This window comes from Bos javanicus, chromosome 4, assembly GCF_032452875.1.
Source record: "Bos javanicus breed banteng chromosome 4, ARS-OSU_banteng_1.0, whole genome shotgun sequence".
Classification (NCBI taxonomy): domain Eukaryota; kingdom Metazoa; phylum Chordata; class Mammalia; order Artiodactyla; family Bovidae; genus Bos; species Bos javanicus.
The window spans coordinates 115,503,152-115,518,522 of record NC_083871.1 but is presented as its reverse complement, the minus strand read 5'-3'; the positions used below and the strand labels follow the sequence as shown (position 1 = coordinate 115,518,522).

At 47.0% G+C, this 15,371-nt stretch overlaps 1 protein-coding gene and 1 pseudogene across 1 annotated transcript; one reads left to right on the top strand and one right to left on the bottom strand.

Annotated features, from left to right (window-relative positions):
• Nucleotides 1–4,602: 4,602 nt before the first annotated feature.
• Nucleotides 4,603–6,155, top strand: LOC133246674 (large ribosomal subunit protein eL43-like; annotated as a pseudogene).
• A 2,001-nt stretch (nt 6,156–8,156) lies between these two features.
• CCT8L2 (chaperonin containing TCP1 subunit 8 like 2) lies at nt 8,157–11,532 on the bottom strand. The gene has a single exon (XM_061415276.1). It carries the CDS (start codon nt 10,014–10,016, stop codon nt 8,412–8,414), a length of 1,605 nt encoding a protein of 534 aa, XP_061271260.1. The 5' UTR covers nt 10,017–11,532; the 3' UTR covers nt 8,157–8,411.
• Nucleotides 11,533–15,371: the final 3,839 nt, after the last annotated feature.

Below are 15,371 nucleotides of genomic sequence, written 5' to 3'. Positions count from 1 at the left end.
TTGTGCCAGTTTTCCTAAGTGTCTGCTTTTGTCTGTAAGGATGAATTGTCTGAAAGAGCTGAGGGTTGGAGCAAATCCCCACACAAGTCTTTTGCTTTCCTGCAGGAGAACCCTTGATTATTCAAATGAGGACACTCCAGTAGCTTTCCCAAGCTTATGAAAGAGGGCGGTTGATATAAAACTTAAACCCAGCTCAGACTCTAGCGGTGCATGGAGAGATTCCATCTAGACTGGTGCGTCTAACGCCCGTTGCACGTGTCACAGAGGGTCTTTACAAAGCTCCTACAGTGGCCTCCAAGGTTCTGCCTTAGACGATTCTGGCTGCCTCTCCTGCCTCTGGTTACTGCACCCCAAGAACAATGACCACCTAGGGCTTCTTGCCACAGGGCCTTTGCACTTGCTGCTGTTTCCTCATGTCACCCCAGGAGGCACTTCTGACCCTGTATCTAGCGTGATCAGTTACTGCCATGTCACCCAGTTATTTCCTTCAGAGTATAAGCACGGTCTGAAATCATCTTGTTTACTTACCTGTCTAGCCCCCTGGACACAGGTGCGATTTTGGTGTTTTTCCAGAGCTGTATCTCCAGGGCACAAAGTAGGCACTCTGTAAATCCTTGATGAATAAATACAAATGGAACATGAGCTATGGTCAAGTGAACTAACCAAACTGTCCTTCTCATCTGGTTCTACCAGCGTTGTATAGACACACATGTAAGTAAGTGAACTGGAAAATAGCTCTTGTGTTGGTAACTATTCTGTGTTTCTTTGTGTGCTTTATTTCTGGCTGTTCTTTGACAAGGAGAGTGAGAGACAAGGCCTGTGGCCCCGAGGCCACCCACTTGCCCCCCTCTTATCCAGCTGTCACAGCGTGTGCTCACTGCCTCGCTCTCACCCTTACCCCAGGTGGGCAGATACTTGGCTGGCAGTACCTTCCTCCTCCAGGGCAGTCTCAGAGGCGCTTTGCTTGGCTGAGGGCTCAGGTGGGGGAAGGGAAGGAGTCAGTGTTACCATGAGGCTCTGCTGGACAGCTGGGGCCCTGTCCTGGGTTCAGCCTTAGGCAGGAAAGCAAAATAGGAAGACGCCCCTTCTAGTTTCCCCTTCCTTTATCTCCCTCAGACATACTGCTGGGGTTCCGTTCAGCAGCGAGCCCTCTGGACCCCTGCACAGGGTTGCATCCTCTACCTGCTTAGGCCCAGAGAACCCTGGGTAGGTTGCTGGAAAGATGAAATCTAGTCCTAACTGCCCCAAACAGGCAGTGTGAGTCTGGCCAAGTTTAGTAACTCCCTGGTTCTCAGTGACTTCATCGTTCTTTGCCTCTGTTGTTTGCTTATAGTTTTAGAGATACAGACATCTCCTGGAAACTGTCAGCCCAAAGGACAGTCCTGCGGCTTCCCCTCAGGGCACACAGAGGCTGCTGGTTCCTAATTTAGGTTCTCTAGGAGACAGTGCACTTCCCCTCCTGCATTCCAGGCCAGAATCCTCCAGTTCACTCTGCTTGGACCGCCTGGCCCAGGCCTTAGACCAGTGACTGACCAGGAGAATGGAAAGCCTTGATCAGGTTAAACTAACCAGCCAACCAGAGCATATCCTTAAAGCAAGGGTGGGGTCACTTCCTGATAAGTGAGTGTAGAACTGAAATCTACATACTTTTAGATACTGGGGTGCTGAACAGGGGTGTTGATAGGTATTCTGCAGTGCTCCTGTAAGTAGTTAGCTCAGGGCCAGCTAGTAAACGTTAGCCACTGCTGTTGTCGGCAAAGACCAGGCTGTGTGGGGGAAAATTCACCTTCATCTCAGATCACTAATCCACCACTAACCACTAGCTTTGTGACTAAAGACAAATGATGGAAATCGTACCATTTTACAAGTGGAAGAGGACTTAGATGTCATAGGGTTCAAGACTTCACTGGAAAGACTTGGAAACTGACCCCCACCGCCCCCACCCTGAAGATTAGTTTGGGTCTCGGTTTCTGTCTATGAAGTGGGTCTGATCATATTGGTTCTGGCTAATCTCACAGTGTCTATGTGGATCAGATGAGATAATGTTTCTATAAAGGGCTCAGTGTTGGGTGCTCAAGTCGTGTCCAACTCTTTGTGACCCCATGGACTGTACCCCACCAGGCTCCTCTGTCCATGGAGTTATCCAGGCAAGAAGACTGGAGTGGGTTGCCATTTCCTTCTCCAGTAAAGGGCTCAGGAAAGAAACAAGAATGCTGTTCTTATGCAAGACATCTTATTATTAATGTAGTAATAACACGTTAGTAAGAGGAGAACTGAAGAGGAGAAAAGGAGAGTATATTCAATATTCAAAAGATATACTTACTTGCCTCAAAGAGATGAATATTAATACTTACAAATGAGGAAGGGGTGTGTCTGCTTAGGTGAAGTGGGGGAGGTGTGAGGTGTGGACTGCTGTTCCCTTAGGGAGTGGTGTAGGGAGTGGCTGTTAGGGTGGGGAGGGCTGGTGAGGTAGTTGGTTATAAACTGAAGTTATCTCTCCTGGAGTGACTTTTGAGAAGAGGAAGGTCATTCACTCAGGAGGACAAATCTAGATTTCAAGGTAATCTTACATTTCTGTAGATCAGGTCCTCTGCTAAATTGATGCCAAGACAGGACTGTCATGCAAGAGACTGATAGGAGGAAATATTCACATGGGAAGGAAGGGGAGAGAGTTGGAGGGGGCAGAGATCTGGCCCCTGGGAAGGGGAGGCAGAGCTGGTCAAGTAGATCAGCAGTCTCTGCTTGCAGGGCGGCTTTGAGATGGCTTTGAGACTGGACCGAGTGCCAGTCTCTCTGAGGAGCCAGGTTCCCTTTGAGGAGTGTGCTGGTGGATTCCAAGGAAGGTGAGGCGTTCAGTTCCTCTGCCTGTAGCAGGAAGTGGGAGTTCGGTGTTTACACAGTCCCACACCATCCAGGAGGTTTAAAAACAGCTTCCTTCATTCACTCACTCCATAGGCTGATCATCTACCCAGTGTCATGAGTCAGTGGCTGTAGCAAGAGATGCATGTGACTCATGTCTTTTCTAGTTATCTTCTGTCTACTTTCTAGTTATCTCTAAAGGAAAAGTTTGCCTGATTGAGATTCCTAGCCTGTTGGCCAAGTTAATTCCTGGTATCTGGGTAGTTCTTAACACTGAGTTGGTACTGAATAAATGTTCAAGTTGCGATACTGAACCCAAATGTCCCCCACTCTTACTTGAAATATAAAGAGCCACATTTACATCTAGAACTCTCCACAGTTTACTATGAAGAATGAAGAAAATTTTGGGCTGTCAGCACTTCTAGAAACCCATTATTTAGTTAAGTTCAAAATAAGAGAGTTCAGTAGAAGAAAAACTTTATGAAAGTAAAATGCGGAAGAGATCAGAAGAGAGTGAAAGACAGAAGTTTAAGGAAAAAAAAAAAATTTTTTTTTTTTTGGCCACTTGGCTTGTGGGATCTTAGTTTCCAGACCAGGGATAGTACCCAGGCCTTTAACAGTGAAAGTACAGAGTCCTAACCACTGACCCACCAGGGAACTTCCAAAGGAGGAGAAATGTAATTTATGAAAAGGAAATCCAGATCTTGGGGAGAAAGTAGGGTATCATGTTTCTAAAACTGCCAGGGGAAAAAAAAAAAAACTCCAGGCAAAGAATATTAATTACTTGTTGTAATGAGAGCCCATCAAACTGATGGAGAAGTAGAAACCATGGGCAAAAGAAATGAAGAACTGGTTGCTTCAGGGTTTGAAATAAACCAAGTGAAAAGACAACACAGAAAATAAAATGTTGGTGGGAGGAGAAAAGCAATTATATCTAATGAATTTGTAACATAATAGAAAAATGGAGTAAAATGAAAATATTTTCTCTGAATAAATATTATATTACTATTTCCATATTGCAAATCACTGATGGTATTCTCATTCTCTACTACTTAGTGCCTACCATCGTATAGGGCAAAATAAACATTTGCACAGAAATAGGAAAGCATCATTTCAAACTGTGACATTAACACCTCAGTCTCTATGGATGGACCTCTGTGGTGTGATGCTGAACATCTGAATACAGACTTTAAATTTCAAGAAAAGCTCACACAACTCAATAGCAAAAAACAATGTAATTGTAAAATGGACAGAAGATCTGAACATTTTTTTCTAAGAAGACATACAAATGCCAACATTTGAGTACATGAAAAGGTGTTCAACAACTCTAATCATCAGAGAAATGTAAATCAGAATCAGAATGGGGAGGGGAGGGATGAATTGGGAGACTGGGATTGACATATACTCACTACTATATATAAAATAGATAACTCACTGCTCACTCACCACCATATATACAACAGATAACGGATAAGAACCTACTGTATAGCATAGGGAACCTTACTCAACACTCTATAATGGCCTATATGGGAAAATAATCTTAAAACGGATACATGGATATACATAACTGACACACCTTGCTGTACACCTAAAGCTAACACAACATTGTAAATCAACTATACTCCAATAAAAATTGTAAAGAGAAAATCAGAATGGGCTATCACCTCCCACCTGTCTATTATCAGAGAGACAGGGACCTCCCTGGGGGTCCAATGGTTAAGAATGCGCCTCACAGCTCTCGGGCCGGGACCTGGTTTGCCGCGACATGGTGAAACGCACCGAGGAGGTTAGAATCGTGGGCAAATACAGACCCGTCCCAGTGTCTCCCTCAGGAAAATGGCGCGGAAAATTGAAATCAGCCAGCACGTGGACTACACCTGCTCCTTCTGTGGCAAAAGCAAAATGACGAGACGTGCCGGGGGCGTTTGGCTCTGTGGTTCCTGCGTGAGAACAGTAGCTGGTGGCGCCTGGACCTGCAGCTCCACCTCTGCTGTCACTGGAGAGCCGCTGTCAGAGACTGGAGGAACTGAAGGGCCGGTAGGAGCGTCACCATCTGATAATGCTTCTGGCCTGTAATAAATGGGTTAATTTATGTAACAACAACAGAAAAGAGGGTGCCTTACAATGCAAGGGCCTTGGGTTCAATCCCTGGTCAGGGAATTAACGTCCCACATACTGCAGGGCAACTAAACCTGTGCAGCAAGTTCCCATGGGCCTCAACTAAGACCCGATGCAGCCAAATAAACACATTAAAAAAACCCAAAAACTTGTAGCCGTGTGTGGCGATACGTGTTAGCTAATTGTTGGTGATTGTTTCACGATACATGCCTATGTCAAATCATTCTGTCATATGGCTAAAACTAATACATTGCTTATATCTCAAGCAAGGCTAAATTTCAGTAACATCTGGGTATACTTCGAAATGTTTTCTATTTAAGTTTCAGAAATTATAGGATGTGCAGATTTTTCTCAGGTTAAAATCTAATGTAGGAAAAACATTCAGGTCTTTTTGTAAACTGTTTTTCATATGAGACAATATTGCAATGGATTATTTCACCTTCTGTAAACAAACTGCATTAATAAAATTGAGGGAGAAGGAGGTTTTCAATCAAAATGAATGTAGGAATGAAATGTGAAGCGTGTAGTATTTGGCATCTACACAGGCAAGACGGGGACTGGCTTGCAGATCTCGCTGCTGGGGGTTAGGGGCGGGGATGCTGGGCCAGAGCTTGGGGTGCTTCCCTGGAGAGCAAGCTCAGGCATGCAGCACAGTGGGGGTCTCTGCAGTGCTAGTTTCTGGAGTCAGTGGGCACAGGAGACAATACTGGGGTAACTACAGGGGTGAAGATGTTTTTTAAAATGTGTTATGTCTGGATATGAAAACGTTTTCTGTTGTGCATTCAGTGAAGTTCAGAGAGGCACTAGCCAGAATCCACTGCTCCTTTCTGATGCATTCGTTCAGTGAGAAGAAAACTTATGGGGATAGCCATGATTTTGTTTTTAACCTGTGTGATGAATAAGAACAGCATCTCAAATCTGTCCTTTGATACAGACAGATGGCCACTGTAGTCTCTCTTACTTAGCTTCATAGTAACCAAAGGTGAACTCGGTCAGTGCTAGTGTCCGAAGGCCGCATTTGGTCTTTCCATGTGGAGAAAGTTTGAATTTCCAAGCCCCGAACTCAATGTGTTGAAAAAGTTTCTATAATTAAATTATCTTAAAATTTCTTTTTCCTGCTCCCTTTCTCCGTTGGTAGAATATTTCATTTAGTTAATTCCAGATAAATTTAGTCCCTTCATGGTTATTCTTGATCAGTCTTCAATTTTTTTTAAATTGTAGTTGATTTACAATATTGTGTTAATTTCTGCTGTACAGCAAAGTGATTGTTATACATACATATATATATTTTCCAGAATGGTTTATCACAGGATATTGAATATGGTTTCCTGTGCTATACAGTAGGGCCTTGTTGTTTATCCATTCTGTATATAATAGTTTGCATCTGCTAATCCCAAACTCCCAATGTATCCTTCTCCCACCCACCACCCCACCCCACTTGGCAACCACAAGTCTGGTCTCTGTGTCTGTGAGTCTGTTTATATATATATATAATTGTGTGTATGTCTGTGTGTGTATGTCTGTCTGTCTAGGGGAAAGGAGATGGTAATGTTACAGTATGATTTCTCCCCAAGTAAATTATCAAAAAAATCACTTGTGTATCAAAGTTAGGGCATTTAAAAGACACTAAGTTACATTATTTGACTTACGTATGTCTTGGATCTATAACTAAAACGTTCTCTGTGAGCAAGAGCCATCTTTATTTTATTTTGCAAAATGAATATGGCTTTCTGCCTAATTTAGAAAACACTAATTGTACATTTTCCAAAGGCCATTTTGAGACATACTTTCTTCATAATCATAGGGGTTATGTCTATGAAAACAACACAACAGAGGAATTTGATTGGGGCAATAAAATAATGAATAAGAGGATGGGTTTTCCACTTCTATTTACTGTGTAACTTTACCCAATCACTTAATTTTTCTGAAGCTCAATTGTGTCTCCAGCAACTGAGCGATAACAAGCTTCTTTCTCCTAAGTTTGTTTTGATGATTAAATAAAATGAGTACAAAGTGCTTTTGAACTGCTTTACAAAGTTAACTATCATCATCACTATGATTATGGAATTTGAGACTCTATGAGAACAATATGGAACCTGAGGGCAGGGAAGAAATATGACAGCATTTACTTATATTTGCTAAGATTTAATAATGAAGACAAACAAGGACAGACCCACCCATGGAGGATGTTGTATAGATCTGAAGTTTGTAATAGTGAGTCTAGTTCTAGTACATTTTCATCCACCATCCTTTGTTCACTAACAGAGTCTCAGGATTTCGCTTCCGGGTTTCAAAGAATCTTTGCCTGCTGTAAGACAGTTGTTTCTTGAGTTTGGTTTTCTCTCCAAATGCTTAAGCCTTTTTGTTTTGATTCCAATAGACTGCAGCCTCCCATCGCCTCACTTCTGCCCTGACATGCTGCTCTTTTCCCAGAGGCAAAGAAACTCAGATGGCTAAGTGGGAAAGGCTTTGGGTAACATGCTCTGGCTCTACTCAAACCCCCCTTTATTGCCCAGGGATACCTGGTCACGGGCTTCCCTGGAGGCTCAGACAGTAAAGAATCCGCCTCGAAATGCGGGAGACCTGGGTTCAATCCCTGGGTTGGGAAGATCCCCTGAAGGAGGGCATGACAACCCACTCCAGTAATCTTGCCTGGAGAATCCCATGGACAGAGGAGCCTGGAGGGTTAGCGTCCATGGGGGTGCAAAGAGTTGGACGTGACTGAGCGACGAAGCACAGCACAGCACCTTGTCATAATCACAGCCTGGCCAGGCCACCCTGGTGCAGGGTGCTCCCCACTGCTCCTCTCCTACTCCAGAGCTGTGTGTGGTTCTAAAGAGTGTGTTCTTACCTTTTGTTATACATGCCAAGGATGCTTTTTAAAAATAGTTGCCTCCCACCTCATTTTTTTTCTTTTACATTGATTTTTTTTGCCTTAATATTCTCCCTTTTCCCAAATAATCACAACAGAAATGAGTGGTCACTCCTTTAAGCTGAAACTGATGTTCTCAGATTGTTAAAGTGATATCTGGATAGAAATTCACATATATTAGAATTCATGCAGGAATACTCAAAATAGTTGAGAAGAGATACCTGCTTTTTTTTTTTTTTTCACATTCCCCAAACCCAGTTACTCAATTTAAAAATCTTTAATGGAATTGAATCTTGCTTTTCTTGGAGGGAAGGAACAGAACCTGATGGAGAGAAACAGGAAACGAAAAAAGCCAAGAATCTGAAAGGAAGTAAATCAAGAAGAAGGACTCTGCTTGTGGTTCTTTATATGTTGTTTTTATCTAAAGAAATGGACTCAAATAGCACCAAGCTTGGAGGCAACACAAGGCAAGCAATCATTTTTTGGGGTGGCAACGCCCTTCTTAGCGACCCCACTTTATTAAGGATGTTACCACTTATTTGTTCCAAGGGCTCTGTTTTTCTCACAGGGGACGGGCACTCCTCTTCTTGGGTTCAGGATTCGGGTCCTGCGGACATGCGGGACTTTTCTTGGCCAAGACAACGTCATCAACAGTCAGGAGCTGTTGAACCACGTCAGCCACGGCTCGAAGTCCTTGGGCTTTGGCTATCAGGGTGTCCCACACTTCTTCCTGGGCCACATTTATTATCCCCTCGACCCCCACTCCTATGAGGAAGTTTCCAGCCTGGTGAGCTCCGTTCATTTCTGCCATCACGTGAGGGACAGCTAAGCCCGCGTTCTCTGCCAAGGTTTCCGGAAGAGACTGCAGGGCCTGGGCGAACGCCAGGAAGGTGGGGCCGTTGGGCCCTTCCAGTTTGGTCCCTGTCTCTGAGAGCATCTTCGCCAGGGCCATCTCTGTGGCCCCAGCTCCGGGGAGCAGTCTGGGGTCCTGGCACAGCTGGAAGTAGGCGTCAATGCCGCTGTAGGCGGCCTGCTCGGCCCCCCACAGCCCATGGGCGGTGGCCCCCCTGAGGACCAAGGTGAGGGCAGGGGTGCCTGTACTCTCCCACTCAAACACCACGGCCAAAGCTTCTCCCAGCTCCTGCCCGTACACCCTCTGACACTTCCCTGGCTCCAGCGGAGGAACGAGGTAAGGCGTCAGAGGGGTGCGCAGCACCTCACTCAGATAAACCATCTCCCGCCGGGACGCGACCTGGATCACCATGAGGCCGTACTTGTCCGCGTGCGTGAGGGTCTTCTCGTCGATGTCCCCCGAGACCACGACCACGTTAGCCGCAGCGGCCAGCTGGGCCACCTGCTTTTCTATCAGACTCTCGCTGCCTTTCCGGAACCGGATCAGGTCATCGGGGCTGGAGAGCCGGGCGGTGGCCGGAGCAAGGGGGCGGGCGGGCCCGAAGTCGCAGGCCAAGAGAGCCACGCGGGCACCACTGAGCACCATGGTCACCTGGCCGCAGGGCTTGCCCGGCAGGGCCAGGCCGGGCAGCAGGCACGAGTCCTCCTGCCGCGCGCCGGGCAGCGCGCACACGCCCACGCGCTCCGGCCGGAAGCCGCCGTCCAGCTCCCGCGTGGCCCAGCACGCACGCGCCACCAGCCCGGCCAGGTGGTCGGTGCGCCAGAGCGCGTGCGTGTTCATGACCGAGCGCAGCGCCCAGACCGGGTCCTCCAGGGGCCCCAGCGCGCGGACAGCCAGCGACGGCAGCAGGGCCAGCGTCTCTGCGGCCACCGCCGCGTAGGCCTCGCGGAGCTGGGCGCGCGGCAGGCCGGCCCGAAGCAGGCGCTCAGCCTGTGCCAGCAGCGCCTGGGCCAGGAGGACCACGAAGGCCGCGCCGTCGCCGCTCTGCTCCGCCTGGCCCTGCGCCGCCTCCCGTAGCAGCCGGGCGGCCGGGTGCTCCAGCTCCAGCGCCCGCAGGATGGCCGCGGCGTGCCCCGTGAGCACAGTGTCTCCTTTGGCGGTGACCAGGAGCTTCTGCCGCCCCTGGGGCCCGTAGCAGGGCCGCAGGACTCGGGCCAAGGTGTCTGCCGCGGCCAGGCTGCTCAGCAGGTGCTTCTCCTCAGCCGGCAGCCGCTCGGGCAGCTCCGGCGCAGTTGGAGGAGCTCTGCGGTCCATGGCGCGCGCGGGGGCCCAGCGGGCCGCACACACGCGCTAGAACAGCCGCGAGGCGCCCAGAGAGGCGATCTTTGAAGGCTCTCCAGGGGTCAGAGGGAAAAGCAGTCTCTGGAAAAGTAGGCACAAGGGTGATCTGCTGAGACCTCAGCCCTAAAACCACCCCCACGCCCCCGAGTTATCTGCAAAGGAACGAGCCTGCGGGGCCTCTGGAGCTTGTGTGCTGAAACAGATCTTACCTCGATTAAGTCACAGAGTGGCACACGGAACCAGGCAGGGAATGAGGTCACAGAAGGACGGACCATGAGTTGGGAGGCTCTGGGGCAGGCGGCTGTCAGGCCTGTTGTCCAGCAGAGAAAGGACACCGGTGCCTGCGGCCCCGGAGTTTCTTTTAAACTTTCAAGACAACAGATGAGGACAGAAAAGAGAAAACCAAAGGAAAACACCCACTCTCTTCAGATTCTGGGTGATGCTGTGGCTCCTGTTTGGTTGGTTGGGGGTTTGTTTGTTTGTTTGTTTGTTTTGAGAAGGAAATAGTTTTGTTTACTTTTTGTGCAGTACTCTGTAACCCTAACCACCTCAGTTACCTGTGTGCCCAGGCCTCTTCGGCTACCTTATCCTCATCAGGTTCCTTAAGGTGTCTGCTGGCCTGTTTGTCTTTCAAGCTGCAGGAGTGAGAACCTGCCCAGCATAGGACAAGTCTTCCCAGTGACAGTGACTGACCTGGCAAAGGCAGGTCAAGACAAGGGAGGGCAAGAGGCCAACAGCCTGCAGACTAATAGACATGGTCGCAGAGGAGTGAGAGTGAACGGGAAGGCGGGAAAGCAGAGCGAGCGAGACTGGGCCTGCCACCCTCCCCCTCTGCCCTTAGAATCTGAGCTCCCTTCTTCCGACCTCCCTCTCTTCCTTCTCCTGCTCCTTCCTTTCTGCAAGTGGCACCTCCTGGAGTAATGATTGCTTCTTTTTTAGTCTGTGTAACAAGTATTTACGAGCATCCAGCTCATAGTTCAGTGTACTGGGGACACAAAGATGGCAGGCATGTGAGACCGGTGCGGCAAAGAGACTGGTGCCACATGGGTACAGCTTCCTTAGGTGTTGGGGCGCTAGCTGGCGGTGATGAACCTAGCTGTTAAGATTAGGGAAAGACCTGTGACATCCGGGAACCTAAAAAGAAATGACAGAAATGAACTTATTCACAAAACAGAAACAGAGTCACAGACGTAGAGAAGGAATTCATGGTTACCAGCCGGGAAGGATGAAGGGAAGGGATCGTTAAGGAGTTTGGTATACACACTGCTTGTAAAATGGATCACCTGCAAGGTCCTACTGTACAGCACAGGGAACTCTGCTCAGTGTTATGTGGCAGCCTGGATGGGAGGGGAGTTTGGAGGAGAATGGGTACGTCTGGCTGAGTCCCTTGGCTGTCCGCCTGAAACTATAGCAATATCAGCTATACTCTGATATAAAATAATTTAAAAAAAATTAGGGAAAGAGAGAAAAGCCATTTTTCATTTGGAAAAACTGTTTTTACTTCAATTAATGGCGAATGAAAAAGGAAAACTTCTAAAAACTAGAACTCTGAAACTGATTATACCAGGCAGGATTGGTGATAGTTTGGTGAGTGTTGTTTTAATATTTCCACAGACAAATGGATAGTAATAAAGAAAAGGAAAAGGATGTCACATGAACGTTAAATACAATTAAAGCTAAAAAAGATAAATTTGGAGAAAAATTTTTCTTTGAAAAGCAACTTGATTCCTTTTGTAAAAATAATAGCCATTCATCACACAACTATAAGGAAAAACAACAAAGAAAGGAAACCTTATTTGGAATCCCAGCCCAGAGACAGTATTTGTTTATATTTTGATGAACATTAGTACATTATGCCCATATGTATATACTGATTGTTGTGGATTTACACAGTTTTACATAAGTGGGTTCAGTTCAGTTCAGTCGCTCAGTCGTGTCCGACTCTGTGCGACCCCATAGACGGCAGCCTACCAGGCTCCTCCGTCCTTGGGATTTTCCAGGCAAGAGTACTGGAGTGGGGTGCCATTGCCTTCTCCAACATAAGTGGGTTACGTGATACATGTTGTGTATGATTTACTGTAATAATTTTCCCCTTGATATTATCTTGGATGAGAAGTCTTTCTTAGGACATACTATGTTCTTGGAAGACCGTGGGCAACTATTTTACCTTTTTAGATTTAAGAGACTCCATTAGAAAAGGTGTGATCCTCCACACCCCGTTTCTGAAAGCCAGTAATGCTGAGAAGAGTGTCACGTATCGAATGCTGGTTATAGGGGCAAAGACGACTTGCTTGTTTCCTTATAGCGAAGTAAAATGTAAAGACCAACAAAATGTAGCAAAGTATCGGTGTATACTTGTATACCTTGATATAAATAGTTTCTTTTTTAAAGTTAAATACTCCTGTAAGGGATCATCCTGGAGAAATATCAATAACCTCAAATATGCAGATGACACCACCCTTATGGCAGAAAGTGAAGAGGAACTAAAAAGCCTCTTGATGAAAGTGAAAGAGGAGAGTGAAAAAGTTGGCTTAAAGCTCAACATTCGGAAAACGAAGATTATGGCATCCGGGTCTCATCACTTCATGGGAAATAGATGGGGAAACAGTGGAAATAGTGTCAGACTTTATTTTTTGGGGCTCCAAAATCACGGTAGATGGTGATTTCAGCCATGAAATTAAAAGATGCTTACTCCTTGGAAGGAAAGTTATGACCAACCTAGATAGCAAACTAAAAAGCAGAGACATTACTTTGCCGACAAAGGTCCGTCTAGTCAAGGCTATGGTTTTTCCAGTGGTCACATATGGATGTGAGAGTTGGACTGTGAAGAAAGCTGAGCGCTGAAGAATTTATGCTTTTGAACTGTGGTGTTGGAGAAGACTCTTGAGAGTCCCTTGGACTGCAAGGAGATCCAACCAGTCCATTCTGAAGGAGATCAGTCCTGGGTGTTCTTTGGAAGGAATGATGCTAAAGCTGAAACTCCAGTACTTTGGCCACCTCATGCGGAGAGTTGACTCATTGGAAAAGACTGTGATGCTGGGAAGGATTGGGGGCAGGAGGAAAAGGGGATGACAGAGGATGAGATGGCTGGATGGCATCACTGACTCGATGGACATGAGCTTGAGTGAACTCCGGGAGATGGTGATGGACAGGGAGCCTGGCGTGCTGCGATTCATGGGGTCGCAAAGAGTTGGACATGACTGAACGACTGAACTGAACTGAACTGAAGGGATCATCTTAGCTGTATTTCTTAAAAGTAACATTTTCCCATTTATTTTACTTATTCAGCAACTCTCTTGGGCCTCTGCTGAGTCATAGGGGTAGACGGTGAATAAGGCAGACATGAGGGGTGGTCTCCTGTGGACTTAGGCTGGGAAGCAGACAGCTAAGGGGGCCATTCATTACCAGCTAGGAGAGCTGTGATGAGGAGAGCACAGGTATTGTAGAAGCATCGAAGGGAACTGCAACCTTCATTATGGGGAGAATGGTGGTCAGGGTGAGGTGAAGTCTAAAGAGAGCTGAAGGGCTGTTCAGGTGGCTCAGCGATAAAGAATCTGCCTGCTGATGCAGGAGACGTGGGTTTGATCCCTGGGTCAGGAAGATCCCCTGGAGGAGGAAATGGCAACCTGCTCCAGTATTCTTGTCTAGGAAATCCCAGGGACAGAGGAGCCTGGCGGGCAAGCTACAGTCCCGCAAAAGAGTTGCAAAAGAGTCAGACTAAAACAACAACAACAGAAAGCTGAAGGGGGGGAAAAAAAGAAGTGGGAATTGGCCAAGGGCTGGCGGGGTGGGACGGGCTGGGACAGCCTGGTGAGGTTTGGAGCCCACCAAAAATAGTCCTGAAGACTGGAGTTCATGGTGTGGTGCATGAAAGGAAGAACAGCACTTTGGCTGGAGGGTGGCAGGGACTCTAGAGGGCCTAGTGAGCCATGCTGAGGAATTCAGAATTCAACTTGAAGGCTGATGCGGGGCTGTAAGTTCCATGTCCATATTTATTTTTGGTTGTGCTGGGTCTTTGTTGCTGCACGGGCTTTTCTCTAGTTGGGGCGATCGAGGGCTACTCTTTCTTGCAGTGCCTGGGCTTCTCCTTGGTGTGGCCTCTCATTGCGGAGCACAGGCTCTAGGGCACATGGACTTAAGTAGTTGTAGCACGAGAGCTCAGTAGCTGTGGTGCATGGGCTTAGCTGTTCTACCGCATGTGGGATCTTTTCAGACCAGGGATCGAACCTGTGTCTCCTGTGTTGGCAGGTGGATTCTTAACCACTGAGCCACCAAGGAAGCTCTGAACTGATATTTTTTGATGTACTTCTACACAGATCAAACCAACCACGGAACTACTGAATCTCAACTCTGTTACTATGTGGACACCATCGTTGTTAAATTCACTTTGATTTTATTTATTTGGATAAGTTGATTCCATGTAAAATAATGTAAACAACTTTTGTGTGCATCAAGAAGAGCTTGCATGCAGTTGACTCATATACAAATTTCTAACCATATACACCGTGATCTGCTAAGATGGGTAGGCATCAATATAGGCTGTTTGGTGGTTATACTGCGTTGAATATTCCCACCCCACCCCTGCCCTCCAGCATTCACATTCTCTCCCAAAACCTCAGCATGTGACCTCATTTGGAAGTAGGATTGTTGTGGATGTAATTATTAATAGAGATGAGGTCATACTGGTGGAGGGTAGACCATTAATCTAATATCCCTTACAAGAAGAGAAGACACACACACAGGGGAGCACCACTCGGGAGGACACAGACACTCAGGGAAGATGCCACGTGATGATGGAGGCAGGTAGGAGAGGTGCATCCGCAAGCTGAGGGAAGCCAAGGACTGCTCATCATATCCACGTCCCCCCGACACTGAGAGGGACGTGGAACTGATGCTTCCCAGAGCCCACCAGGAAGAACCAGCCCTGCCGACACCTTGGTTTTGGACTTCTAGCTACTGGGACTGTGAGAGAAAACATTTCTGTTGTTTTAAGCTGCCTATTTGTGGTCGCTTTTTGCAGTAGCCATAGCAAGCTAATAACAGTAGTCTACATCAAGGAACCTAAGAAGGTGTGTGTGTGTGTACACTGGACGGGCCTGTCTGCTGCCTTCTCCCATCCCTGCCCTTCCCCCACATCCCCAGATGCATTTCTTTTAAAACTATGGTCTTGTACACAGTAAATATTTAATCTATTTATGTGTTTTCCCATGTTTATTTTTCAGTTGCCTGCCACCCTTTTTGTGGTTGTCTTGTTCAGTAGTGCCAGGTTTAAAGTATAGAACCCTAGAGGGCAAGATGCATATCTCTGTAAAATGAGCTCTGCTGCTG